The 26,929-nt window shown below is 43.1% G+C and overlaps 1 protein-coding gene across 1 annotated transcript; it reads left to right on the plus strand.

Moving 5' to 3' along the window:
• Nucleotides 1-26,929, plus strand: Oat (ornithine aminotransferase). Its single transcript, XM_045141253.1, has 11 exons — nucleotides 1-69; nucleotides 7,956-8,036; nucleotides 10,271-10,503; nucleotides 14,518-14,742; nucleotides 14,939-15,034; nucleotides 17,427-17,554; nucleotides 19,509-19,631; nucleotides 20,283-20,411; nucleotides 22,111-22,224; nucleotides 23,651-23,795; nucleotides 25,796-26,929. Exons 3-11 carry the CDS (start codon nucleotides 10,305-10,307, stop codon nucleotides 25,954-25,956), a joined length of 1,320 nt encoding a protein of 439 aa, XP_044997188.1. The 5' UTR covers nucleotides 1-69; nucleotides 7,956-8,036; nucleotides 10,271-10,304; the 3' UTR covers nucleotides 25,957-26,929.

Below are 26,929 nucleotides of genomic sequence, written 5' to 3' on the forward strand. Positions count from 1 at the left end.
GACGCGCGGGGCGGCGCCTCTGTGCTCCGTGGCAGCGCCGGGCTCGGGCCGCTTCCCAGAAGCCGACAGGTCAGCTTCGGCGCGGGTGCGCCGCGGGCCGCCGGGGCTGGAGGGGCGGCGTGCGTGCGTGCGTGCGTGCGTTCGGCCGGCCGGGCTTCGGTGGACACGCCGGGCCTCGTCCTGCAGGAGGACCCGCCTCCGAGCGGCTCGGGCCGGGGGGCGGCCTGGCGCTCCCGCGGGCGCATCCCCGGCCCGGGGCGGGCGGAGGCCCGGGAGGCTGTGGATGTGGCAGCGCCGCCTGCCAGGCCGGGCGGAGCCGACTGGCTCGTGGCCCGCGGGGGCCGGGCCTCGTCGCTCTGCCCGGATCCGGAGCTCCTCGGCACTGGGCGGCTGGCCTCCCGGACGCCGTGGGTTTCGGCGAAGGAGGCGTCGGGGCCCCGAGCGCAGCGGGCACCCTGGGGGTCCCGTATCCGGGGACCGCGCTGCTTGCGCTGCCTCTGGTCGCCGGCCGGGGGCGCCGGTGCGCGCCGCGAACCCCCCCGGGCGGCCCGGCGTCTCCCCGCTCTCCCCGCGCGCCCTCCTCCGCCCAGCGCCGTCCCGAGCGGCCGAGCGGGAGCCTGACGGACGCGGACCCAGGTGCGGGGTCGGTGGTGGCGGAGGGCTGCGCCCCCGGGATCCGCAGCGCGGAGACCCGTCCTCGGAGTTTGTGCCAGCGTGGCCGCGCGTTCCTCGGTTCTTGCTGCGTTCGGTGGAACGCCTGCTCCCAGCGAACCTGTCTAAGCCTTGGGGTTCCGCTTTAACTTTTCGAGAAATTAAGGGGGAAAAGGAGTGTCTTTCCTTAGGCCCCTTCTGTAACCTCCGATTTCTTCTTTCTCCCCTCCAACCCCTCACCCCCGCCCCTCGCTCTCCAACCAGGATTAAGAATTTCTTAGGTAAAATGTGAACCTGGGACCTTTTTGATTTGTAATCCCGTATTTCTTTAATCCACTCGGAAAAAAAAAAGAAAATCAAACAAAAAAAGTACACCCCTTTCTTTAGAACACCCTGCACTGGGCTTTAGACAATCTAGTTCCTGACTATAAAGATGATTATCTACTGGTTAAAACGGACGTAAACTTATTTGGGGTTTACAGGTTTTCATGGTATTTAAGATTAGAGTTGAGCAGCCCCCTCCCCCAAGATCCTTAGCATAGCTTTAAATAGTATATTAAAGATATGTAAATATATATTGGTTGTTCGAGGTAGGGTCGCACTCTAGTTCAGGCTGGCCTGGAATTCAGTCTGTAGTCTCAGGGTAGTCTCGAACTCATTGGTGATCCTATCTCTGCCTCCCCAGCACTGGGATTAAAGGCATGCGCCACAACGCCTGGCTTTAAAAATGTTTTATTTGCAAAGAGAAAGTGTGTGTGTGAGTATGGGCGCTCCAGGGTCTCTAGCCATTGCGAACTGCACCACCTTGTGCATCTGATATTACCTGGGGAGTCGAACCCAGGTCTTCAGACTTTGCAGGCAAGTGCCTTAACCGCTGAGCCATCTCTCCAGCCTGTAGCAATTTAAATTTTTTAAGATTTTTATTTATTTACTTGAGAAAGGGAAAGAGGCAGAGAGAGAGAATGGGCGCACCAGGGCTTCCAGCCACTGCAAAGGAACACCAGATGCATGGATCACCTTGTGCATCTGGCTTACGTGGGTAATGGGGAATGGAGTCGAGCTTGTTTGGCTTTGCAGGCAAACAAACGCCTTAACCGCTTAGCCATCTCTAGAGTGAAACCCTACCTTGAAAAGCAAAAGCAAAAAAGAAAGGAAGAGGGGTAGAATACTCATATGAGACAGTCACTGAATCGAACCTGGATCCTATGGCTTTGCAGCCAAGTGCCTTAACCTCTAAGCCATCCTTCCTGCCCTGTCTTTCTTTATTATAGTGCATATTTAATGTTTTTTACTTAATTCTCGAGGACGGGCACATTCCACACATTTAAAAGTCATGAATGGGCAGAGTTTTGGAGGTGTGTAGAGGGTGTGCTGAAGTTAGCCCAGTCCTTGTTCAGTAGTAGAGCTGTAGTTTCCAGCTGAGCTGACGCACTCTAGGTGGGTTTTAGCCAGAATACTGATTATGTAAAACAAAGCTCCTGTTGGCAGACCTTAAAACAAAACAAAACAAACAAGGCCTGTATTTGAGAATGGTTGCCTCAAGAAAAGTAAATATTTGACAATAGCAAAACCAAATTTACTCCTCAAGTCAAATATTCTCAATGGCTTTTTGATGACTTTACCCTGGTTATTCTTGTAGAGCAATTTAAGAAAATGTTATTTAATAGTGCAGGGTAAACAAATTCTTCCAGATGTGTCATTTTATGGAAGTTGTACTGTGGAAACTTTCCAGTAGGTTGATAGGACAAGGGAGTAAAGGGAGCCTGGAATTGTGTGTACTACTCAAATCATTCAGTGTTAAAAGTGCATAGCTTGGCAGGGGCTCTTCTTATTTCAAGACAGAATCTGCTTGAGGTGTGATAACAACTTGAAATACATTGCTTTCAGCTTGGAAGGCTAGGGCACACTTGGAAAACATGAGCTGGCAGAGGGATAAGCTGTCTCTGAATTAACTAACCTTGGTTAGGGATAGGTGAGGCTAATGTAGGTAATATAGTATTTTTGCATAGAGAAAATTTATAATGATTCTCTCTTTAATTATGGTTACCTCAAGTATTTTTTTTTTTGTCTGTTCTAATTTTTATCAAGAAAAACTTATTTAGGGCTAGGGAAATGGATTAGTGGTTAAGGTGTTTGCCTGCAAATCCTAAGAACCCTGGTTCGATTCCCCAGGACCCATGTAAGCCAGCTGCACAAGGGGCCGCATGCATCTGGGGATTGTTTGCATTGGCTAGAGGCCCTGGCACACCTGTACTTTATCTGCCTCTTTCTCTCTCTCTCTCAAATAAATAAATAAATAAAATATTAAAGAAAAATTTACTTATTTTAAACTTTTTTTGTTTTTTAAATTTGAGACAGAGAGAGAAAAATTAAGCACTAAAAGCGTTGGGCATTGTGGCCCACACCTTTAATCTCAGCACTCAGGAGGCAGAGGTAGGAGTATCACTATGAGTTTGAGGTCAGTTTGGGCTAGAGCCAGACCCTATGTGGGTGGGTGGGGGTGAATCAGCGTTAAAAAAGAAACCAAGCCACTGTTTTTTGTTTCTAACATAGTAGAAATTGGCTAGTTCCCTGTGAATTAAAGGGAAGAAGGAAACGAAATGACTGGTCTCTTTGTGCTAGACTTAAGACTTCAACATGAACTCCTTCATCCTCACCCCTCAAATGGGGAAGTTCAAGCTCAGAAGGACTGACAAACTCACCCAGAAATACTCTATAAAGAGTCACAGACAACATTTAAATCCTGGTCACCATGCACTGGCCTTTCTACTTTTCTGTTTTCCATGCCTTTTGGGAAGAGATATATGTATGCTGGCTACTCCTCCCCGCAGCCCCCAGGTAGAATCTTGCTCTAGCCCAGGCTGACCTGGAATTCATTATGGAGTCTCAGGGTGGCCTCGACTCATGGTGATCCTCCTGCTTCTGCCTCCCGAGTGCTGGGATTAAAGGTGTGCACCACCACGCCTGGCTAAGCATAGTAACCTGAGCACAGAAGGTTCTTTAAAAGAAATGGAACATCCTGGTGCATGCAACTTTGACCTCTCCCAGTTGAATTAATACCAGGGCTCATCTTTGAGAACTTGAATGAGCACTAGTACTGTTTTGAATTTATTGCTTTGTTTCTGATAACAGCCACACTTACATAAGACTGAGGGGACTTGGCAGATGGATTTTTCATCCCATATTAGCTGAGCAGATAACTTTTTTCTCTTTTTTTTCCTAAATATTTATTTATTTGAGAGAAAAGAGGCACAGAGAGAGAGAAAATATGAATGAATGAGAATGGGCATGCCAGGGCCTCTAGCCACTGCAAACAAACTCCAGATGCATGTACCATCTTGTGCATCTGGCTTATGTGGGTTCTGGGGAATTGAGCCTGGGTCCTTAGTTTTCCAAGCCTTTTGGGAAGAGATATATGTATATATGCACCTTACCTGCTAAGCCATTTCTCCAGTGCTAGTTAACTTTTTTTTTTTCTCTAGATAGGGTTTCACTCTAGCCCAAGCTGACCTGGAATTCACTATGTAGTCTCAGGGTGGCCTTGAACTCATGGTGTTCCTCCTACCTCTACCTCCTGAGTGCTGGGATTAAAGGTGTGCGCCACCATGCCTGGCTCCAGATAACTCTTTTTTTTTTTTTTTTTTTTTTGGTTTTTCGAGGTAGGGTCTCACTCTGGCTCAGGCTGACCTGGAATTCACTATGTAGTCTCAGGGTGGCCTCGAACTCATGGCGATCCTCCTACCTCTGCCTCCCGAGTGCTGGGATTAAAGGCGTGCGCCACCATGCCCAGCCAGATAACTCTTAAAAAAATTGTTTTGGCTGGTGAGATGGCTCAGTAGTTAATGGTGCTTACTTGTAAAAAAAATCTATTTGTGTGTATGCATGTGCATATGTATATCTGTATTGCAGGATCTCTTGCCACTGCAAATGAATGTCTAACTGGCTTGATTGATAAGCTTTGCAAGCAACCAGTTTTGACTGCTGAGCCATCTCCCAAGCCCCATATAATTCATATAAAACAAACAGAAAAAATTTCCAGGTTGGGTCTCTCTCTAGCCAAGGCTGACCTGGAAGTCACTATGTAGCCTTGGAGTGGCCTTAGAACTCAAGTGATCCTTCTACTTCTGCCTTCTCTGAGTGCTGGGATCAAAGGCATGCACCGAATGTTGAATTTAGATAATCTGAAAGATTTTTTTTTTTTTCCCTGAAGACTTCATTTGTTTTGAGCCAGCTCACTGTGCAGCTGAGGCTGGTCTTGAACTGGAGAGCCTCAGTCTCCGAAATGTTGGGCTTACGGTTGTTCCTTCTCCCTTTCGGCCTGCTCCATTGGTCATTTGCAGTTTGTTAAAAGATACTGTTGGAGCACATTGGGTAAAAGTTGCAGCCTGGTTATACAGCAGTGAACAAGAGACCCTGCCTCAAAAGGTAGGTGAAGGTTGGCAGCTGAGGTTACCCTCTGACCTCTGCACAGGCATTGGGTGCATATGTGCCCACACTCAACATCATGCACACACATATATAAAGGTTATAAACATTAAAATTTTTTTCATAGTTAATTTACATACATGCACATTATAAATTTTGATTGTAATTCCCTCTAACTAGCATTTTTTTTATTAGTCAGTTTTGTACCAGTGAATACAGTCAGTTTGGTACCATTGTTAGGCTCATCCATGACCTACCCCTTCTCCCTGGCCCCTCCTTGTTGAGGTATATGGGTTAGCCCACAGTTATGGGTATGATAAATGTCTCTGCATATCATGACCCAACATGTGGCTCTGACATTCTTTCCACCCCCTCTTCTGAAAAATTTCCCTGAGCCATGTTGGGTTCATTTTTGGTCTGCTTCAGTGATGTGTTGGGGGCCTCTAGGTCTCTGGATCTCTGATTTGGTAGGAGTTGATTTTTCTCTGTGTTGATCTCCTTCACCCTTGTGCTGGTACCCGGTTCACCAAGAAAACAGCACCCTTGCTTGTTTCGCCAATTGTTCTTAGTTTCAGCTGGGGCTCTTTTGAGGTCTGATGGGGTGGTTCTCTCCTTAGGATCTATGTCTATCTGAAAAAGAGAAGCAGATTCTCCAATGGAGAGTAAGTTAGCGCCAGGACAGTGGGATAACCCTTACTTTTTTATAGAGAATTTAATAGGTGTAGGCCCTCTTGTAGCCCACGATTGGTGGTAGTTTGATAATGGAGACATTTTTAAAGGTAGTTACAAATAGTTAAATAAGCTGGGCATGTTGGTGCACACCTTTAATCCCAGCAGAAGTAGGAGGATTGCTGAGAGTTCAAGGCCGCCCTGAGACTACAGAGTGAATTCCAGGTTAGCCTGAGCTAGAGTGGGCCCTACTTCGAAAAACAAAAACAAACAAAATAGTAAAGCAATTTAGGATTATTATTATTTTTTTTAGGATTATTTTAATACACAGGTTTTTAGTGTTTTAGTCACAGAGCTTTATACTATATAGCAAAATTTTAAGAGTTTGACCCTGTGTCCTAGGAACAGATGAGTGTGTAGACCTAAGTCAAGGCCATCCTTCCTAGGGGTATTGACTCCTACCTTAAATACACTGTTCTCAGAGCTTATCAATCCTTTTAATTTAGTTTTGCTTGTTGCCTACTCTCTGTCAGACAACTCAGACATCCAAATTCATTCTCAGTAGCTTTTTCTGAGCATAAATATAACTTATGGTCATTGTAGACAATGTGAAAAGTACAGAACAGCCTAAAGATTGGTCAGGCAATTTTTGTGCCTTTCCTTATGGATTTTCCCATAGTTGAGCATCCTTGTATGTGATGTTATTTTCTCAGCATATCCTAAAATGCCTTGTCCTGCCAAGAAAAATGTATTTGAAATGGCTGCCCTTTTCTTATGTGACTATGTTGAACCTTTCTGGTATTATTGACCATCTTTTATATATCAGCGTTTCTTCACATTCTAGAGTATTTTCTTTACAATGAAATCTTAGGAATAAAATGATTGGTTTTAGTAATTCCAAGGCTTTTATAGTGACTACAAATCATTTTCAGAATGTTGATTTGGGGCTGGAGAGAGGGCTTCGTGGTTAAAGCTCACTTTCAAAGCCTGCTGGCCCAGGTTTGAATCCCCAGTACCCATGCAAAGGAAAGATGAGTGCAGAAGTGATGCCATGAATCTGGTGTTTGTTAGCAGTGGCAAGAGACCCTGGCATGCACTTGAGCACAAACACATGCAAATAAATTTTATTTTAAAAAGAAATGACTTGGGGCTGGAGAGATGGCTTAGCGGTTAAGCGCTTGCCTGTGAAGCCTAAGGACCCTGGTTTGAGGCTCAATTCCCCAGAACCCATGTTAGCCAGATGCACAAGGGGCACACACATCTGGAGTTCGTTTGCAGTGGCTGAAGGCCCTGGCACGCCCATTCTTTCTCTGTCTCTATCTGCCTCTTTCTCTCTCTGTCTGTCACACTCAAATAAATAAATAAAAATGAACAACAAAAAAATTTAAAAAGAAATGACTTGAAAAAATCCTAACAAAATAAAATTACATGAGAAAAAGTGTATTGCTTTAGAGTAGCCCGAGAGGGTACAATTGGCTAGGCACAAATTAATATTGCTTCACTTTTTTAGTAGGTCAAACAGTTAATTTTTTGTTTTTGTTTTTTTTGTTTTTCAAGGTAGGGTCTCACTCTCTGGCTGACCTGGAATTCACTACAGTTAATTTTTTTTAAAAAATTATTTATTTCAAGCAGAGAGAGAGAGAGAGAGAGACAGAGAATGGGCATGCCAGGGTCTGTAGCCACTGCAAACGAACTTCAGACGCATGTGCCTTGTGCAGCTGGCTTACATGGGTCCTGGGAATTGAACCTAGGTCCTTTGGCTTCGCAGGCAAATACCTTAACCTCTAAGCCATCTCTCCAGCCCCAGTTAATTTTACTGAACAGAAAGTAAAAAGTTTAAGAGAGAAATTGAGCTGGGTGTGAGGGCGCATGCCTTTAATCCCAATACTCAGGAGGCAGAGGTAGGAGGATCGCTGTGAGTTCGAGGCCACCCTGAGACTCCATAGAGAATTGAATTCCAGGTCAGCCTGGTCTAGAGTGAGACCCTCCCTCGAAAAACAAAACAAAACAAAACAAAGAGAGAGAGAGAGAGAGAGAGAGAGAGGGAGAGAAATTGTAAATCAGTATTGTAGTCTTAGTGACGTTTTAGGGGAAATTCTGTCTAGTACAATTAGTTTTTGTTAGCAGCCACCTGGAGTTTTGTGATTGGAGAAAATCTGCTAGAAGTTGTGGACGTTCTTTTTAGAAAACTGTCCTTCATTTTATTTCAGGAATTATTGGACCCTCTGGAGACTGTCCTTGGATTTGGTTACCAATCTGAATTCTCTGAATCGTGGGAAAAAAGAATAGTGGTAAGTCTTTGGGAAAGCAGCCAGATTAGATTGCTGGGTTTTGATTAGTAATTGAAATTCCTGAACATACCGGATTTTTCCTGGGGAGTGAGTGCCAAGTGAAAAGGGAAGTAAGCCAAGCCCTGGGTCTTGGGATTCACTCACTGGGCAGCTCACATCAAGAATGCTAAGAGCATGCATGGGTTGACTTGTTTATAGTTCTGTTGGAACATGAAGTAGTTTTTAAAAAGTACATATTTCTAGACATAGTGAGCTTTGCTTTTGGTAACTTTTTCCTACTCTCCTCCCCACCCACAATCTGTATTTCTTGTTCTCTGTTCCTTCCATGCATTAGTCTTTATAACTTACATGGTGTTGAATGGTAAACGACACACAAAGGTAGGGGGTGACTGTTGGGGCTGATTTAGGGCAGGAATGGAAGAGAGTACCTTGTAAGTACATGTAAGTGCAGTGGTTTTGGTTTTAATATTGAAATTTATACAGCTAACATAATGAGGGTTCACTTCTAGGTGCTAATAACCCTTTCCTTTTTTAGCTAGGATTGATTTTTTTTTTTTGTAATAAGTTTTTTTTGGGGGCGCTTTTAGAAAAAACATCCTAGTAGAATAGATTCTTTGGAAATTGCCCATTTTCATCTTTGATATTTGCTTTTTTGGCTGTTTTCACATTACAAGTTACAAAACACTTTTTGCCTAGTTGTGTTTTTTTAGTGATTAATTTGACCTACATAACTTTTGGATATTTGTGTCTGTCAACATAAAAAACAGTCCTCACTTCAGAGGGAATGAGAGATTTATTCTGGAGTCAGATAGGAGTGGCCATGGCCTGGAAACATAGGTTTAGGTTACCTCATATTTGCATGTTCCAAAGTGGGAAGTTTTATGAAATTTTAAGCAGAATAGAGAAAGTTGAAAGTCATAAATCAGAACTTTTTTTTTTTTTTTTGAGGTACAGGGTCTCATTTTAGCCAAGGCTGACCTGGAATTTCAATGCAGTCTCAGATTGACCTCAAACTCACAACAGTCCTTTTAACCTCTGCCTCCCAAGTATGGGATTAAAGGTGTGTGCCACCACACCCAGCATAAACAGAACATTTTAAAAATACACTGGGGGAAGCATCAGGTCGGCAGGTTACAGCAAAGCTGGGCGCCTCTCTGTAGGCCTCAGGTGCTGTCTGATGGCATTTGTAGCCGTTGCCTTTCTTGATGGATAAGACACCCAACCAGAAGCAGCTTGTTGGAGGAAAGAGTTTATTTTGGCTTGTAGTTGTGAGGGAGAAGCATGGCACTAGAAGGAAGCCGGGTGTCACACCCCCTTGTGAAGAGGCATAAGAGCGAGCTTGGGAGCACTGGCAAAGGGGGCTGGATTATAAAACCGCTAGGCCCAGTGGTCGGCCTCCTAACAAGGCGCCTCCTGCTGCGGGTCAAGTAAGGCTTCAACAGACACTTCAGACTCTGAGGACATTTTACATTCAAGCCATCACAACATGCCTAGCTTTTGGCTTCATGGAAGCCAGAAGGTCCATTTGTACTTTACAAAAATGTCTATTTAATAGTCACAAAAATGTTAGGTGGGCACACAGAAGTGGGCCACAAAGGCTAGTTAAGGGGCTGAGATAGCACAAGATACTGGCTCTGGACTTGCAAAATTCCACCTTTCCATAATCTCTGAAGTTCTCATCAGTCAGCCTAGTAGTGTTAGTGTAGGTGTGGCGCCTTTCTTACTAACGTGCCAAATGCTGGCATACTCTTTGTAGTTTCTACCTTTGGTGCTAAGCTCTTTCCACCCACCTAAAGCACTTTTCCCTGTCTAAATTTGTTCTTTTTCTTTGAGGGATGATCTCTCTTTTCTTGTAGAAACCACATGCTTATTGCTTTACTCCACCCATACTGGGACAGAGTCAAAATGCAAAACAGGGGAGATGTGTGCTGCTGCTCTGGCTTGCATTCCCAATTCTGCTGGAGCTCAGAGTTGGAGACCAGCCTGAGCCACACAGTGAGATATGCAAAACAAAAACAACCCCCCCAAAAAAAACCCAACAGCAAAATAGTTGTCAGCCCCTGCTTCTACCCCAGAGCCTTCACCTCTGATTTGGTCTTTCTGCCGCTGATTGTTGCCCTCCACTGTGCACACTCTGATAGGATGTCACCTGGTATTGACTGGCAGATGCCCAGCACACAGGCGTTGATGCCGGGAAGGTTCTTACCGTTGGTGCCGTCTCTCTTCCATGACAGGTCTGTGCTTTTCCACTCCTGAAACACCTCCACGATGTTGGGCAAGCTGGCTCGCGTGCACACCGCTGCTGGTCTTTGTCGGGGACTCCGTTCTTCCGCAGCTTCTGCCACGTCTGTTGCAACTAAAAAGACAGTGCAAGGCCCTCCGTCCTCGGATTACATCTTTGAACGGGAGTCTAAGTATGGGGCACACAATTACCATCCTTTACCTGTAGCTCTGGAGAGAGGAAAAGGTAGGTTTTGAATTGATCCTGTCCCCACTTGAAATGCTTCATAAAAATTAGTTGCTTTTGGGGAAGGGAAGATGGCTTAGCAGTTCAGGCTGCTTGCTTGCAAAGCCTGACAGCCTAGGTTTAGTTTCCAAACTGCCCTTGTAAGCCAGATGCAGAAAATGATACAAGCATCTGTCCATTTGCAGCAGCAAGAGGCCTTGGTGTGGCCTCTCCTCCCACAAACGAGCGCATGTGCAGACATTTTATATTTTATATTTTCTCTTGGTGTGTTTTCTGAGACACACTGAGTGTTGCAGGCAGGGTGCCTTCCACCTTTCTGAGTTCTAGAGCTTCTGTGTCAGGCACTGTGGGTCCACCAAGATGATCTGTTGGTCTTCACATGGTGTCCTCCCTCACAAGGGGAAATGCAGAGATACAGAAAGTATTGTGATGGTGCAATCATTTTGTCCTGCTGGTTTTATTTCAGCATGACTTTAGACACAAGAACAGTTGACAGTAAATAGTATTACAGTGTTGCTTTCCTCCTCATCCAGATCTCCTAAGTGCCGGCATCTCAAGGATCCACCTCTCCTGAGCTGTCGGACAGGAAGCTGTAGACATGAAGCTTCTTCATCTCTAGACACTTTGTTCCTAAGATAAAGTCCACAGGCACTTTTCTTCTGTTACCACCTGTGATGATCCAAATCAGGGGTGAACACTTACCAGCACTGTTCTTGAACCTGTAGACACAATCCAGATTTCATTTGCTGAATTCATCATTATAGAACATTGGGTCAGGAGTCACATCTGATTCGTTGTGTCTAATCCTCAGCAGTTCTCATAGTCTTCATCTTTTCTGTGGAATGGGCTTGAACCCAGGAACTCATGCATGCTGGCCACGTGAGAACCACCTAAGCCAGTATTTCTTAAAAGTGTGGAACTGTGTGATTGGTCCCTGGAAATGGAGTTGCTGGATCACACAGTAATTCTAGGATCATCTTATGGAAGAAGGTTTTCTTGTAGCAACTATGACGTGTGTGTGTGTGTGTGTGTGTGTGTGTACGTTTGTATGTATATGTATTTATCTTATTTTGAGACACGGTCTTATGTAGCCTAGGCTGAGCTCGAATTCATTTCATCCTGCCTCAGCATCCCAAGTGCTGGGATTACTGGTGTTCATCACCACATCTGGCCACAACTGCATCATTTTACATTTCCACTATCAGTGCATATGAGTTCCAGATTCTTCACATCCTTGTTCACTCCTGTTTTCCCTTTGAAGAGTGACAGCCATGCTCGCAAGTGTGAAATGGTATCATTATTTTGCTTTTCATTTCCCTAATGATAGTGATGTGTGGAAGATCCTTTCATGTGTATTATGTCTTTGAGGAAATACCTATCAAGTTATCTCTCCTTTGTTTTAATGGGTTGTTTGTTTGTTTGTTTGTTTATTTATTTATTTATTTATTTCCAAGGTAGGGTCTCGCTCTAGCCCAGGCTGACCTGGAATTCACTATGCAGTCTCAGGGTGGCCTGGAACTCTTGGCGGTCCTCCTACTTCTGCCTTCCAAGTGCTGAGATTAAAGGTGTGCGCCACTAGGCCTGGCTTGGTTGTTTATCTTTTTAAAAAATAAAACAAACAACAGGGTCTTATGTAGTCCAGGCTGGCCTTGAACTTTTGATTCTCCTGCCTCCACCTCTTAAGCACTGGGAATATAGACATTTTCACCATGCTCTGGTTGCTTAGTAAGAGTTCAGAGTACAAGTTCTTTACCAGGTGCGTGATTTGCAAGTATTTGTGTTCCATGGGATGTGCTAATCTGCTTTGTTATGTGTGACATCTTCACTCCTTTTCAATTCTAATTTTGGCTCCTAAATGTTAAAATGAGGTAAAAGTATCATTCCATACTATTCTGTTAAGTGTCCATATTACAGGTACACAGATACAATACATTCTTTTTTAAAAATTGTAAAACTTTATTTGTTTGAGAGAAGCAGAGAGTGGGTGCTCTAGGGCTCTAGCCACTGCCAGTGAACTCTAGAGGCCTGTGCCACCATGGGCAGCTGGTTTTATTTGGGTATTGGTGAATCAAACCTTTTACTGGCAGGCACCTTAACCACTAAACTACCACTCCAGCCCAAAATACATTCTTTAAAAAAAGAAAACCAACAGGGCTGGCTTTCGGTTAAGGCATTTGCCTGCAAAGCCAAAGGACCCTGGTTCATTATTCAGGACCCACCTTAGCTAGATGCACAAGGGGACACAGGCATCTGGAGTTTGTTTGTGATGGCTGGAGGCCCTGCTGCACCCATTCTGTCTCTCTCTCACCCTCTTTCTCTGTTAAATAAATAAATAAATAAATTTTATAAAACAAAAACATTCACTTTTATTTATTTGAGAGAGAGAATGTGGATGTGCCAGGTCCTCTGGCTGCAGCAGACTCCAGATGTGTGAGCACCCTTGTGCATCTGGCTTACGTGGGATCTGGGGAACTGAACTTGTGTCCTTTGGCTTTTCAGCCAAGTACACTCAAAATACATTTTAAAAATAGTCAGGTGTGGTGGCACATGCCTTTATTCTAGCATTCGGGAGGCAGAGGTAGGATTGCTGTGATCTTGAGGCCACCCTGAGACTATATAGTGAATTCCAGGTCAGCTTGAGCTAGACTGAGACCTTACCTTGAAAAACCAATATATATATATGTATATATTGTATGTATGTATGTATTTATGTATATATGTATATATGTATGTATTACAATAATTTATTTTTTAAATTTTATTTTATTATCATTTTTTTTTGCGCTCAAGCCATTTTATTAGATGGGAAGGCAGGCAGGGGCCCAAGACATCTGTGGAGTCCCACATCCTTTGCAGCGTCAATCTCCACGTCCCCCTTGTTGCTCTAATTTTTAATATTTATTTATTTGAGAACGACAGACAGACAAAGAGGCAGATAAATAGCGAATGGGCACGCCAGGGCCTCCAGCCACTGCAAATGAACTCCAGATGCATGTGTCCTCTTGTATGTGGGTCCTGGGGAATCGAGCCTTGAACCAGGAACCATAGGCATCATAGGAAGGCACTTAACTGCTAAGCCATCTCTCCAGCCCAAAAACATATTTTTGATATTTATTTGCAAGCAGAGAGAGAGGGATAGAGAGAAGTGAGACAGAGAGAATGGGTGCTCCAGGGCCTCTAGCCACTGCGAACAAACTTCAGAAGCATGTGCCACTTTGTGCATCTGGCTTATGTGGGTCCTGGGGATTTGAACCTGGGTCCTTTGGCTTTGCAGGAACCGCTAAGCCATCCCTCCGGCCCCCAAAATACATTCTTATTTATCGTGTTGTTTTTCAAGGTAGAGTCTTACTGTGTAGTCTCAGGGTGGCCTCAAACTCAAGATGATACTCCTACTTCTGCCTCCCCAGTGCTAAGATTAAAGGCATACACCACTACACCCAGCCATTAATCATTCCTAATTTTTTAAACTTTATTGACAACCTTCATACCATGATCATACATATTGACAACATACCAGGATCATAAGTCCCTCCTATTTCCCCTGTCTACCGCCACTGAATTACTACTTTCTAACTGGTTTCTCTTGTATTTTGATGTCATTATTTTTCCCCCCTTCTGTGATGCAGAGAAAGAGGGAGAGAGAAAGAATGGGTATGCCAGGGCAGCCAGCCACTGCAAACGAACTCCAGACATGTGCACCCCCTTGTGCATCTGGCTAACATGGGCCCTAGGGAATTGAACTTGGGTCCTTTGGTTTTGCAGGCAAATGCCTGCCATCCCTCCAGTCCTTCCTTTGGCTCTTCAATTCTTTGCACTACCTCTAAACAGTTATCCTTAATAATTCTCTAAAAGTTCAAAACCTATTACACTTGAGCTAAAAACAAGACTTAGCCATAAAAGTATATTAACTAGAGGTTTAGATGTAGACATTCAGAGGGCTTACTAGCAGTCATTTGTGAGATTTCATGATACACAGCAATTTTCTAATTTATTTTCATCCCCTGTGTATTTTAGGTATTTATGTGTGGGATGTTGAAGGCAGACAATATTTTGACTTCCTGAGTGCCTACGGTGCTGTCAGCCAAGGGCATTGCCATCCCAAGATTGTGAATGCTCTGAAGAGCCAAGTGGACAAGTTGACCTTGACGTCCCGGGCCTTCTACAATAATGTACTTGGTGAATACGAGGAGTACATCACTAAACTTTTCAACTTCCAGAAAGTTCTTCCTATGAATTCAGGTAAAGAATTTCCTTTTTTTGGTTAAAGTTTCAAGAAAATAATCATATATTCATTTACTCACTTACCTTAATTAATGATCTTACTGCCTCAGGCGTTTAAATATCTGGGATTACAGGTATGCACTCCCATGTCCAGCCTATTTCCTGATAATTTAAAACATCATTTAAATCTTAGCATTTTTCCCCCACCTACTAGGAGTGGAGGCTGGAGAGACTGCTTGTAAACTTGCTCGTCGCTGGGGCTACACTGTGAAAGGCATTCAGAAGTACAAAGCAAAGATTATTTTTGCAGGTATGTATATGAAATTAAATGTTACTGTTATGATTTACACATAATTTACTGTGGAAGTAGTTCTTGTTTTACCTGTTGCACAGCTTTGTAAAAGTTAGTAGATTTCTTTTTGGTTTTATCTCTTAAGTTACTTATCTAAGGGATTTTCCTTATTTTTTCTTTTGTGGTGCTGAGGATTGAACCTAAGGTCTAACACATGCCAGGCAAATAATGCTGCATTCCTGAGCCAAATCCCTGGCCTGAGAACGTTCTTTTTCTTTAAGTCTCTATTCCTCCCTCCTTGAAGTGATTGGCTGTATGACTCATTGTCTCATATGCATATCAAGTTTGTCCCAAAGAAGTTTTCTAGTTAATTAGATGTTTAATTTTTGTTGGTTATTGAACTCGGGGGCTTGCACACTCTAGGCAGGCGTTTCACCACTGAGCTACTTCTGTAGCCAACAATTGAGTGTCGATACTAAGCTTGCTTTTGTGCCACATTCTATTGTAAACTGGGAGCAGGAGGCCTGAAGTTGCCTTGTGTACGTCTGGGTACGGTTGGAAGGAATAGCTTGAATTCTGGTTAGGGAAACTTACAGTTGAGAACCTCTATATGATGTTGACATGGTAGGTTTTGAATTTTAAGCTTTCATTTTAATTAAAAACAATACATAATGGTTTTTATATGTGACCACAGTTCATTCTTGTGAGATTATACTTGTTAGATATTTTGTCTTGAACACATACAGTGAAATTGTAAATCCCATAGCATAGTAGACTGATGGCCAGAGGTGATTGGTATTTAGATGACAGATTAGTATTCTAAAGAAATGTTTACATAATTCTCTAACTTACATTTGTGCATTTGAAAATCTTGTACTTTAGTTAGTTGTATGACGTATCTCTTGTAAACAAAGATGTTATTTTTGGTGATTTTCATTTTTTCAGACTGTGTCCAGTCTCTTTCATATTAGCAAAGGGTGCAAAGATGTTTTCACCCAAGTATTGAAAAGAAGCTGGTGAGTCAGTGTGGGGTGGAGAGACAGTGAATGACTGCACCCAACTGTAAGTCCACTATATCCACAGGGTCAGCTACAGAGGATGAGGCAGCTGAGGCTATGAAGGGGAGAGCAGGTGGGCTCCTGGTCTCACCAGTTCATGTTTTCTTAAACAAGCTTAGGCAGCATCAGTATGCTGCTGATAGTGGATGAATAAAGGGTGGGCTGATGTGTGGGTGAGAGATGCAGATTCGAGAGGCTTTTGCAAGAGTAGTGCTTAGGAGATGCCAAGAAGCTAAGGAAAATACGTAAACCAGTACTGAGATAATTGAGTTACTTTTGGCAGAGATGGTGAGAAGCTATAAAAACATCCTTACTTGTAGGCAAGCTCCCCACCTGTGCTGTTCTACATTGTTTCTTCTTAAATTTAATCTCATCCCAAAAGATCTCTAGTTTATTTTAACTGTTGGTTTATGTTATGGTGTTTGCTCCTCGCTAGAGAGGGCAGACAGCTCTCCAGGCTGATGAGTATGTATTCCCTGCTCTGGTAGGTACTCAGCCTCATAAGTGGATTGGAAAGTGACTCTGACTTGCCGGGCATGGTGGCACACACCTTTATTCCCAGCACTCGGGAGGCAGAGGGAGGAGGATCATGTGAGTTTGAGGCCCACCCTGAGACTACATAGTGAATTCCAGGTCAGCCTGGCTAGAGTGAGACCCTACCTTGAAAAACTGGAAAAAGAAAAAAAAAAGGTGATTCTGAGCCAGGTGTGGTGCCTCAGGCCTTTAATCTAGCACTCCAGACTGAAGTAGGAGGGCTGCTCTGAGTTCAAGACCAATCTGACTACAGTGAGTTCCAGGTTAGTGTGGGCTAGAGTGAGACCTGCTAAAACAAAACAACAACAACAAAAACCAAAAAGTAAAGTGATTCTGAAACCAGGGAGGGAGGCCTGTTTCATTTAACACTATAGAGAAAGGCAGAGTGAAAGGCGGTGCTCGATTACCTGAGGCTGTGCTCAAAGTGAAGGTGGAAGTGCGTCCTGTTAAATCATAGGCTTTCAGAAGGAAGCTGCAGCTGTGCAGGATGTTCGTACAGCTCTACCACAAATGTCCTTTCTCTGGGAGCCATGCAGTGGTTGTAGTGGGTTGGGATGACTCTCAGAAAAGTATGGTGTGGCACTGAAGGGGGCTCTGTGAGGAAGTGCTGATTGCAAGGCAAGACCTACTGGCTTTATGTGCGATGAGCTGTGATATGTATTATCAGGTATTTGAGTAATGCTTGAACACTCACCCTTGAGTGAACTAAACCCTTGATTTGTTTTTTAGTCAAGACTTCCCAAGGTATTTGTCGGGGGGTGGTGGTGCTTATTACATTTGTGGGTTTCTTTGGAATAATCACTGTTTCTTCTTTCTAGCTGGAAACTTTTGGGGCAGAACATTGTCTGCTATCTCCAGTTCCACAGACCCAACCAGTTATGACGGGTTTGGACCCTTTATGCCAGGCTTTGAAATCATCCCGTATAATGACCTTCCTGCACTTGAGGTACCTTGGTTGTGGTGCAGTGCATAGTGCATCATAGCAAATAGAACTGATGCTGGAGTAATTATGACCTGTTCAATATGTGAGCTAAAAATGCTTGAGGGCTGAGAATGTTTATATATATGTATATAGTACACACACACACACACACACACACACACACCTACCTCAGTGGTGGAGCTGCTAGCATGTGTGAGGCTCTGAGCTTGATGCCTAGTGCTGCAAAATAAATAATTATATTAGTCTAACAAAAATTGATCTTATATTAGGTAAGAAAAATATAACTTCCAGGGAAAACTGTTTTGTCATCTGATTCCAAAACCAGGCATCCATTTCAAATTGGCATTTTTCACAACAACTTGGTATTACTTGCTTAATTACTAGATACAGTTTCTTAAAAAGTTGTAAGTTGGAGAACTCTTCTGGAATCCAAGGCCTTATGTTACTAGATAAGTGCTTTACCATTCTGTCTTATCTCCAAAGTGGAGAGTACTCTTGTACTCTTCTTTTTTTCAATTTTAATTTAATTTTAATTTTTTTTCTCTTCACAATTTTTATTAACATTTTCCATAATTATAAAAAATATCCCATGGTAATACCCTCCCCCCCCCGCACTTTCCCCTTTGGAATTCCATTCTCCATCATATTACCTCCCCATCTCAATCATTGTACTTAAATATATACAATACCAACCTATTAAGTACCCTCCTCCCTTCCTTTCTCTTCCCTTTATGTCTCCTTTTTAACTTACTGGCCTCTGCTACTAAGTATTTTCCTTCTCACACAGAAGCCCAATCTCTTGTACTATTAATTTGGGTTTCATTTATGATATATTTACATATTATAAAAATGTGAGACTAAGCCAGGCATGATAATGCATGTCTATAAACCTAGTGTTAGGGAGTTTGCGTAGGAAAGGCTAGCTTGGGCTACATAGCAAGACCCTGGCTCAAACAAAACAAACCACCCACACGATAAACACCAACAACAGAAAAAGCCAGGCGTGGTGGTGGTGCACACCTGAAACCTGGCACTGGGGAGGAAGATGCAGGGGACAGGAGGAGTTCAGAGCCATCCTTGGGCACATAGCAAATTCGAGGCTAGTCTGGGCTACATGTGAGACACTGTATCAAAAAAGAAAAGAGAGCCGGGCGTGGTGGCGCACGCCTTTAATCCCAGCACTCAGGAGGCAGAGGTAGGAGGTTCGCTGTGAGTTCGAGGCCACTCTGAGACTCCATAGTGAATTCCAGGTTAGCCTGGACTAGAGTGAGACCCTACCTCGAAAAACAAAACAAAAAACAAAAGATTAAAGAAAAGACTATATAGACAGATGTAACTTAAATCTGAAGTACTTGGAACTTCTGGAAAGTGAATGTCAGAATGTCAGTGAGTTATGTTGTATTTTGGAAGTTGAATAAGTTAATGAAAATGTTTTTTTTTTTTTTTGAGACAGGGTGTAGGCCTGGCAAGCTTCAAAATCATAGTGATCCTCCCAGCTTTATTAATTCTTAATAGGAAAGTGTGTATAATTCATGGCAGAAAGGAAGTTATTAAAATTTCTTCTTAAGTGATGGAGGAGTGCTTAGCACTGAACCATCTCTATTACACCTTCCAAGGCTCAGGGTGCGGAAGAGGTGGTGGAAAGAATGTAAGAGCCAAAGGAAGGTTAGGACTCCTTACAATGCACTGTTCAAGACACAGTGGCCTGGATACCCATGAACTCATAGTGCCTGTCATTATCTACACAAGACAGTAAAAATAGGAGGAAAAGATGATATCAAAATAAAAGACTGATTGAGGTGGGGGGAGGGGATAAGATGGAGACTGGAGGGTGAAGAGAAAAGTTGGGGGGGGAAATTATGGTTTATTGTCTACAATTGTGGAAGTTGTCAATAATAAAAAGTTATTAATCACCTTCTATGGGAAAATAAATGATCAAAAAAATTTTCTTTCGCAGCGTGCCCTTCAGGATCCAAATGTTGCTGCCTTCATGGTGGAGCCAATCCAGGGTGAAGCCGGAGTTGTTGTTCCGGATCCAGGCTACCTAGTGGGAGTGCGAGAACTTTGCACCAGGCACCAGGTACTGGCCTGTCCCTCAACCTTGTGACGAAGCCATCGGCCCTCATGCCGTGTGATGAGATTAAGTCCCTTTTCCACTAGAGGGAGACACGATTCCAAGAGTCTAGAATTTGGCACCTAGAAACTTGCTTGGAAGCTGGGCCGGGGCAGAGCTGCTGGTGCCTTGGCTTCCTCCTCCTCCATGACTTCCTTCTGTCTTCTGGAGCCTTGCCCTCTTCATCCCCAGCCCTGTGCTGTGTCCCTTTATGACCTCTTTCCCTTTGCCCTCCAAGGGCAGTATTAGTGTATTTTGTTTGCCATTGGCAGTTCCAAAAAATACTTAATAATCAATTATGGGTAGTTAAGTGAATTAATTTGTTCTTAGAGTGTAATTTTAGCCATTAAAGCCCTGCAAACTTGGCGTTTGAATAAGTGCCTTTCCAATATGCAGAACAAGGCCAAATTTGCCCCTAGATGATAGTGGCCTGATAAGGGAGACTGTATATCTAAGATGCCCATAGGACACTCTTGATTTGTGTGGGTGATTGATTAAAACACCTTCACAGATTGGAAGGCATGTCAGAATAACAAATTTTTGGGGAGAAGGCAGTGAAATGATGGCCTCTCTTTCCTGTGGACATGAAAATGACAGTGTCACTGTGCTTCTCACTAGGTCCTGTTTATTGCTGATGAAATACAGACGGGATTGGCCAGAACTGGTAGATGGCTGGCTGTTGATCATGAAAATGTCAGACCTGACATAGTTCTTCTTGGAAAGGCTCTTTCTGGTGGACTATACCCTGTGAGTTCCGTGTCCAGCCCTCTTTCCTCTCCTGAAGCATACATCTGAGATACTTCTGCATCTACTGATTGTGAGCGTAACATCTCCAGGTGGTTTGATTTGATTGTGTGAACTGTAGGCTGCCTGGAATATCTGCAGGATACACATTTAGGGTTTCACTGTGGTCTATGGAGTTAATTTTGAGCAAAGAATGAGTATGTGCCTTGGATTTGATTTGATTCAAAACTAACATTAAAAACATTAATTTTTTTAAAAATTTATTTGAGAGAGAGAAAGAATGAATTTGCCAGGGCCTCCAGCAACTGCAAATGAACTTCAGACACATGTGTCACCCTGTGCATCTAGTTTACATGATTCCTGGGGAATTGAACCTAGGTCCTTTGGCTTTGCAGGCAAGTGCCTTAACTGCTAAGCCATCTCCCCAGCCCCAAAGTAACTTTTTAAACAAAGGAACATGGCATTTGTAATTGTTGAAAACAGTGACCAGTGAACAGAGATTGAAAACATTGGCTTGTTATAGTTACTTTTTTTGCATTTTAAAAATTGAGAGCCAGTAATTTGAATGACATTAAAAGGAGCCTGAAGAATAGACTAATAGACTAATTATTTTGCTGAAGTATCGATCCTTTTCTATTTTTTTTTAAATTTTTATTTATTTATTTATTTGAGAGCGACAGACTCAGAGAGAAAGACAGATAGAGGGAGAGAGAGAATGGGCACGCCAGGGCTTCCAGCCACTGCAAACGAACTCCAGACGCGTGCGCCCCCTTGTGCATCTGGCTAACGTGGGACCTGGGGAACCGAGCCTCGAACCAGGGTCCTTAGGCTTCACAGGCAAGCACTTAACCGCTAAGCCATCTCTCCAGCCCTTGATCCTTTTCTAAATAAACCATTTTATCTTGAAATTGGAAAGGGCTGCAAATGATATCATAGCAAAATTAGCTTTTCTTTTTTCAAACATATATTATTTGGCTTCAGATAATATATGGCTCAGCAATTACAGGCACTTGCTTGCAAATCCTGCTGGCCTGGGTTTGATCCCAGTACCCATATCCATGCCAAGCCAGATGCACAAAGTGGCACCTATCTGTGGAGTTTATTTGCAGTGGCAATAGGCCTTGGAGCATCCATTCATGGTCTCTCTCTGCAAATAAATACATACTTAAAGATATCCCCCCCCCCCAGTATTGTTCTGTGCCATTGCTTAGTATATTTTTAATGTGTTAGGGCATCAGGATGTTACTGGGAGTTAGGGGGTAGATGTAAACTCTTGAGTGTTGAGGCTTTGTAGAACTTTTTCTCTTTTGGTTTTTTGATTTTTCGAGGTAGGGTCTCACTCTAGCCCAGGCTGACCTGGAATTCACTATGGAGTCTCAGGGTGGCCTTGAACTCATGGCAATCCTCCTACCTCTGCCTCCCGAGTGCTAGGATTAAAGGCGTGTGTGCCACCATGACCGGCTTCTTTTTTGTTTTTTTGTGGTGAGGTTTCAGTCTAATCAAGGCTGACCTGGAATTCACTATGTAGTCTCAGGGTGGCCTCGAACTCATGGTGATCCTCCAACCTCTGTCTCTTGAGTGCTGGGATTAAAGGCGTGCGCCACGACGTCTGACAGAACTTTTTTTAATCAACTTCATGGAACTATCAATGTTCCTGGTAAGCTAAGACTCCGAGCGATGACATTAATTTGTTATCATTTAGGTATCAGCAGTGCTGTGTGATGATGAGATAATGCTGACCATCAAACCAGGTGAACATGGGTCAACATATGGTGGGAATCCACTAGGCTGCCGAGTGGCCATCACAGCTCTTGAGGTAAAACCTGATAATGGTGAACAATATTTACTTTCAGTAGCGTTGAAATGATTTTTAATTTGGGTTCATAGTATAGTAAGAAATTTAATAAGATTGCCAACAATTGGAAAATATGAAATATAGAGGAAAGATTTTAAGAGCAAGGAGTTCTCAAAATGTAAGTTAACTTGTCACCTTGCTCAGTAGATAAAATTTCCTGTGGGCTGTTCTGAGCTGGCAGTCACCTGGGGCTTATGGCTCGTAGGCCCTGACTGGCCCTGTCAGGCCACTTACTAGGTTTCATTTGGTTAGCAAGCAAGGCTTTTTGTTTGCTTGCTTGTGTTTTGAGTCAGGGTCTCTGTATCATACCCATGCTGACCTGGGGTTTACTGGGTAGCCCCGGCTGGCCAGCTCATATCCTCATGCCTTAGTCACCCAAGTGCTAGGATTATGGGTGATCACCAAGCTCTGTCTCTCCTTTTGAATGTGGATTTGAGGGCTGGAGACCTATTCAGTGGTAGAATGAGATCTTGTTTTTGATTCTGTAGCACCACACAAATAGTTAAGTGGAGGTACACACCTATAACCCCAGCTCTTTGCAAGTTTGAGGGCAACCTGGGAAAGTAGAGTCCTAATTCTTTTCAACTTAAGGTGGAAATATACAGTCTTTGAGGATAGACTTTTTAGGGAGAAACAAAAGTGGAAATTGTATTGTAAGGTTCTTATTTTTTATTTTATTTTTTTGTTTTTTGAGGTAGGGTCTCACTTTGGCCGAGGCTGACCTGGAATTCACTATGTAGTCTCAGGGTGGCCTCAAACTCAGCAATCCTCCTACTTCTGCCTCCTGAATGCTGGGATTAAAGTTGTGTGCCACTACACCTGGCTTTGATTTATTTTTTTTGAGATAAAGTCTTGTTGTAGCCCAGGCTAACCTATGTTGTCTCAGGAGAACTCACAGCAATCCTTCTACCTCAGCCTCCTGAGTGCTGGGATTAAAGGCATTTACCACCATGCCTGGCTTAATTTTCAAATATTATTTTGTTTGATTTGTGTTCTATTTTGTTGGAGACAGGGTCTCATGTAGCCAATTGACTTTCCTGCCTCCATGTCCTAAGTGCTGGGATTATAAATGTGCACCACCATTTTTCCCCCTATTGTAGTTTGAAAGCTAAATTGTATTTAATCCATGATGGTGTTCAAATGACAATATATCATTATTGTCGTTGAGCAAATTTTAATCCTTATTTTGCCATGAAGATAGATTGACAATGAATTTGTGACTAAAAGCAAGCTGTGTAGTGGTGTGTGCTTAATGAGAATTTGGAGTCTAGAAAAACAAATGAAAGTGACATTCTCCTCCTCATGTCTGGCCTTTGCTTGTAGATATCACCATCAGTAGACTCTTCAAAGGCTATCTTAAATACTCGTCATTTTTCTCTAACTGTAGGTTTTGGAAGAAGAAAATCTTGCTGCCAATGCAGACAAAATGGGCTCCATCTTGAGAAATGAGCTCATGAAGCTGCCCTCTGATGTTGTGACTGCTGTGAGAGGAAAAGGATTGCTCAATGCCATGGTTATTAGAGAAACCAAAGGTAAGTTGATGATACATTTTGCTCCTGGGTATTATTATTTTTTAAAATTTTTTCTTTCTTTATTTGAGATAGAGAGAGAAGTAGCCAGGATGCATGCACCCCCTTGTGCATATGGCTTATGTGGGTCCTGGGGAATTGAACCTGGGCCCTTTGGCTTTGTAGGCAAGCACCTTAACCACTAAGGCATTTCTCCAGCCCCTGAATTTTTTTTTTTTTGGTTTTTCGAGGTTGGGTCTCACTCTAGCCCAGGCTGACCTGGAATTCACTATTTATTTAGTCTCAGGGTGGCCTTGAGCTCATGGTGGTCCTCCTACCTCTGCCTCCCGAGTGCTGGGATTAAAGGTGTGCACCACCATGCCCGGCCTGAATACTATTTTAAGGAAATTATTGGTTCGGGGCAGTCCTCTGTAACAATCTGCTAAGTGGCATGCTGACCAAGTCTTCTAGAGAGTATGATGATTTATAATTGTCTTAATGGTATCCAAAATATAGCTTTTAAAAATAGTATTCATGCCGGGCGTGGTGGCGCACGCCTTTAATCCCAGCACTCTGGAGGCAGAGGTAGGATCGCTGTGAGTTCAAGGCCACCCTGAGACTACAGAGTGAATTCCAGGTAGCCTGGGCTAGAGTGAGACCCTACCTCGGAAAAAAAAAAAAAAAAATAGTATTCATTTATTTATTTGAGAGAGGGAGGGAGGGAGCAAGCGAGAGAGCATGCGTTGGTGGTGGACAGTGGGCAGCCGACCGGGCCTTGGCGGTGGAGCAGTGGAAGGCTTGATGCTTTGGTTTGGTTCATCATTTTCCAGTACTTCTTGATGGGTTTTCTTGCAGAACCCTGTTATAACAGTGAGTCTAGCAGTCACTGTTCTTCAGACACACTGGGGAGACTGGCCCCCACCCAGAGTCTGACTGAATTGGTAGGCTGGGGGGTGGGGCAAAGGCAGCAGCGAACCTGGCTGCACACACAGCCACTGATGTGAAATGAGTCGAGCTCTGCACACACAGGAGGCACAACCACTTCAGGAATATGTCAGGTTCACTCGTATCTTCCTACTGTACCCAAGTCCCTATGTGATTGCAGATTAGGTATCCCTAATCTGAGACTCCACAATAGCCCCAGTCTAAACATTTGACCAGCAACATGACAAAGTGGAAAGTCCCATATTGACCTCTCAGGACAGGTCACAATAAAATTTCATGTGTGCTGAGAATATTGTTTGAAATGACCCTCCAGCTATGTGTATGAAACACAAGTGAAGTAGTTTTTAGATGTTGATTCCTTTCCCAAGATGCCTCCTTCCTTTATATATTAAATATATGCAAATATTCCTAAATCTGGAATACTTCTGGCCTCAGCATTTCAGACAAGGGGTACACAGCATAGAAAACGCACCTTCAGGATGTATGTTTTTCACTTAGTCTTTTTTATGTTTACACTTGCCATTGAGGCCTAGTTACCTGCTTGCTGAAAAGTCAGGAGGACTGGGCATAATATTTTAAGAAATAGCAAAGCCAAGGCTGGAGAGATGGTTTAGCAGTTAAGGCATTTGCTTGCAAAGCCAAAAGATCTCGGTTCTATTCTCCAAGACCCATGTAAGCCAGATGCACATGAGGGCACATGTGTCTGGAGTTCTTTTGCAGTGGCTGGACTCTCTCAAATAAATTAAAAAAAAAAAAAAATATATATATATATATATATTTATATGTATACACACACATACATATATATATAATATATATTATATATATTTAATTGTCTTAATGGTATCCAAGATATAGCTTTTAAAAATAATATTCATTTATTTATTTATTTGAGAGAGGGAGGGAGAGAGTGAGCGAGAGAGCATGTGTTGGTGGTAGAACGGTGGACAGCCAACAGGGACCGTTGGTGGTAGAAGAATAGAACAAATAATATATATATATATATGTATGTATGTATATATATTATATATATATATATATATAATCTTTGAGCATACATTGTGACTTTTTTTCTGTAGATTACAATGCTTGGAAGGTGTGTCTGCGACTCCGAGATAATGGGCTTTTGGCCAAACCAACCCATGGCGATATCATCAGGCTTGCCCCTCCACTTGTGATCAAGGAGGATGAGATCCGGGAGTCTGTGGAGATCATTACCAAGACCATCTTGTCTTTCTAAGAGCAGGAACCACTCAGTGGCCCCACGGAGCTGGCCGGAGAGGGGGAGCTCTTGTGACGCTCTGCTCTCAATGGGGCACATTTCCACTTGCACGTGTCTTCAAGTACTTTCTTGGAATATGTATGTCCAGTTGCTGCATATGGAGTGACATTCATGAGCCTGCAGTTGCTTTGTAGCTCGCCTAAGAGAAATGAATGGCATTTAAGCTGGGAGAAGCGTTGCTGGGTGTGTAGTCTCAGATGACGTGCATCTGCCCATGGAGCCAGCCTTCCAGGCCGGTCCTTCAGTGCCATTTACAAGTGTTTGTAATTACCTTGCTGGTATAAATGTTTTGTATTTGCAAGTTATTTCTGAGATACTGCCTAAAAGAATTGCTTAAAGTCTTTTGAGTTCAGTTCAGTCTTTGTAATCATTGAGTGTTAGGATGAGAAAGAGTTGAGCATATATAAAATACAAGTTTTAAGTAAATTTTATGTTGGTCAATGCCAGAGTGTATTCTGTGAATGTCATTATTTTAAATAATTCTTCCTAAATTAAGTTTTTAGTGCTCAGTTCAAATTTGTAAAAACTTGTTTATTGGGCTGGAGCGATGGCTTAGCAGTTAAAACGCTTGCTTGTAAATGCAGGGGTCCAGATTTGATTCCCCTGGATCCATGTAAGCCACGTGCACATGGTGGCACATGTGTCTGGAGTTTGTTTGCATCACCTAGAGGCCCTGGCACACTCATTCTCTCTCTCTCTTTGCCTCTATCTCTTTTAAATAAATAAGTAAAAATTAAAAAAAAGTATTTTTAGTATTTCTTTAAACGTACAATAAAGCTTAGTTTTTCCTTTTGCCCAGAATATCCTGTAATCCCATGTTAGTCATGTGTCTCATCCTTGTGTGACTATGTTACAATTCATCTCCTATCAGGTGCCATTGGGTGTGTTTCAGGTTTATCCTAAATACAACTGTGACTAGCCCATAACTGTA

This window comes from Jaculus jaculus, chromosome 1 (assembly GCF_020740685.1).
Source record: "Jaculus jaculus isolate mJacJac1 chromosome 1, mJacJac1.mat.Y.cur, whole genome shotgun sequence".
Lineage (NCBI taxonomy): Eukaryota > Metazoa > Chordata > Mammalia > Rodentia > Dipodidae > Jaculus > Jaculus jaculus.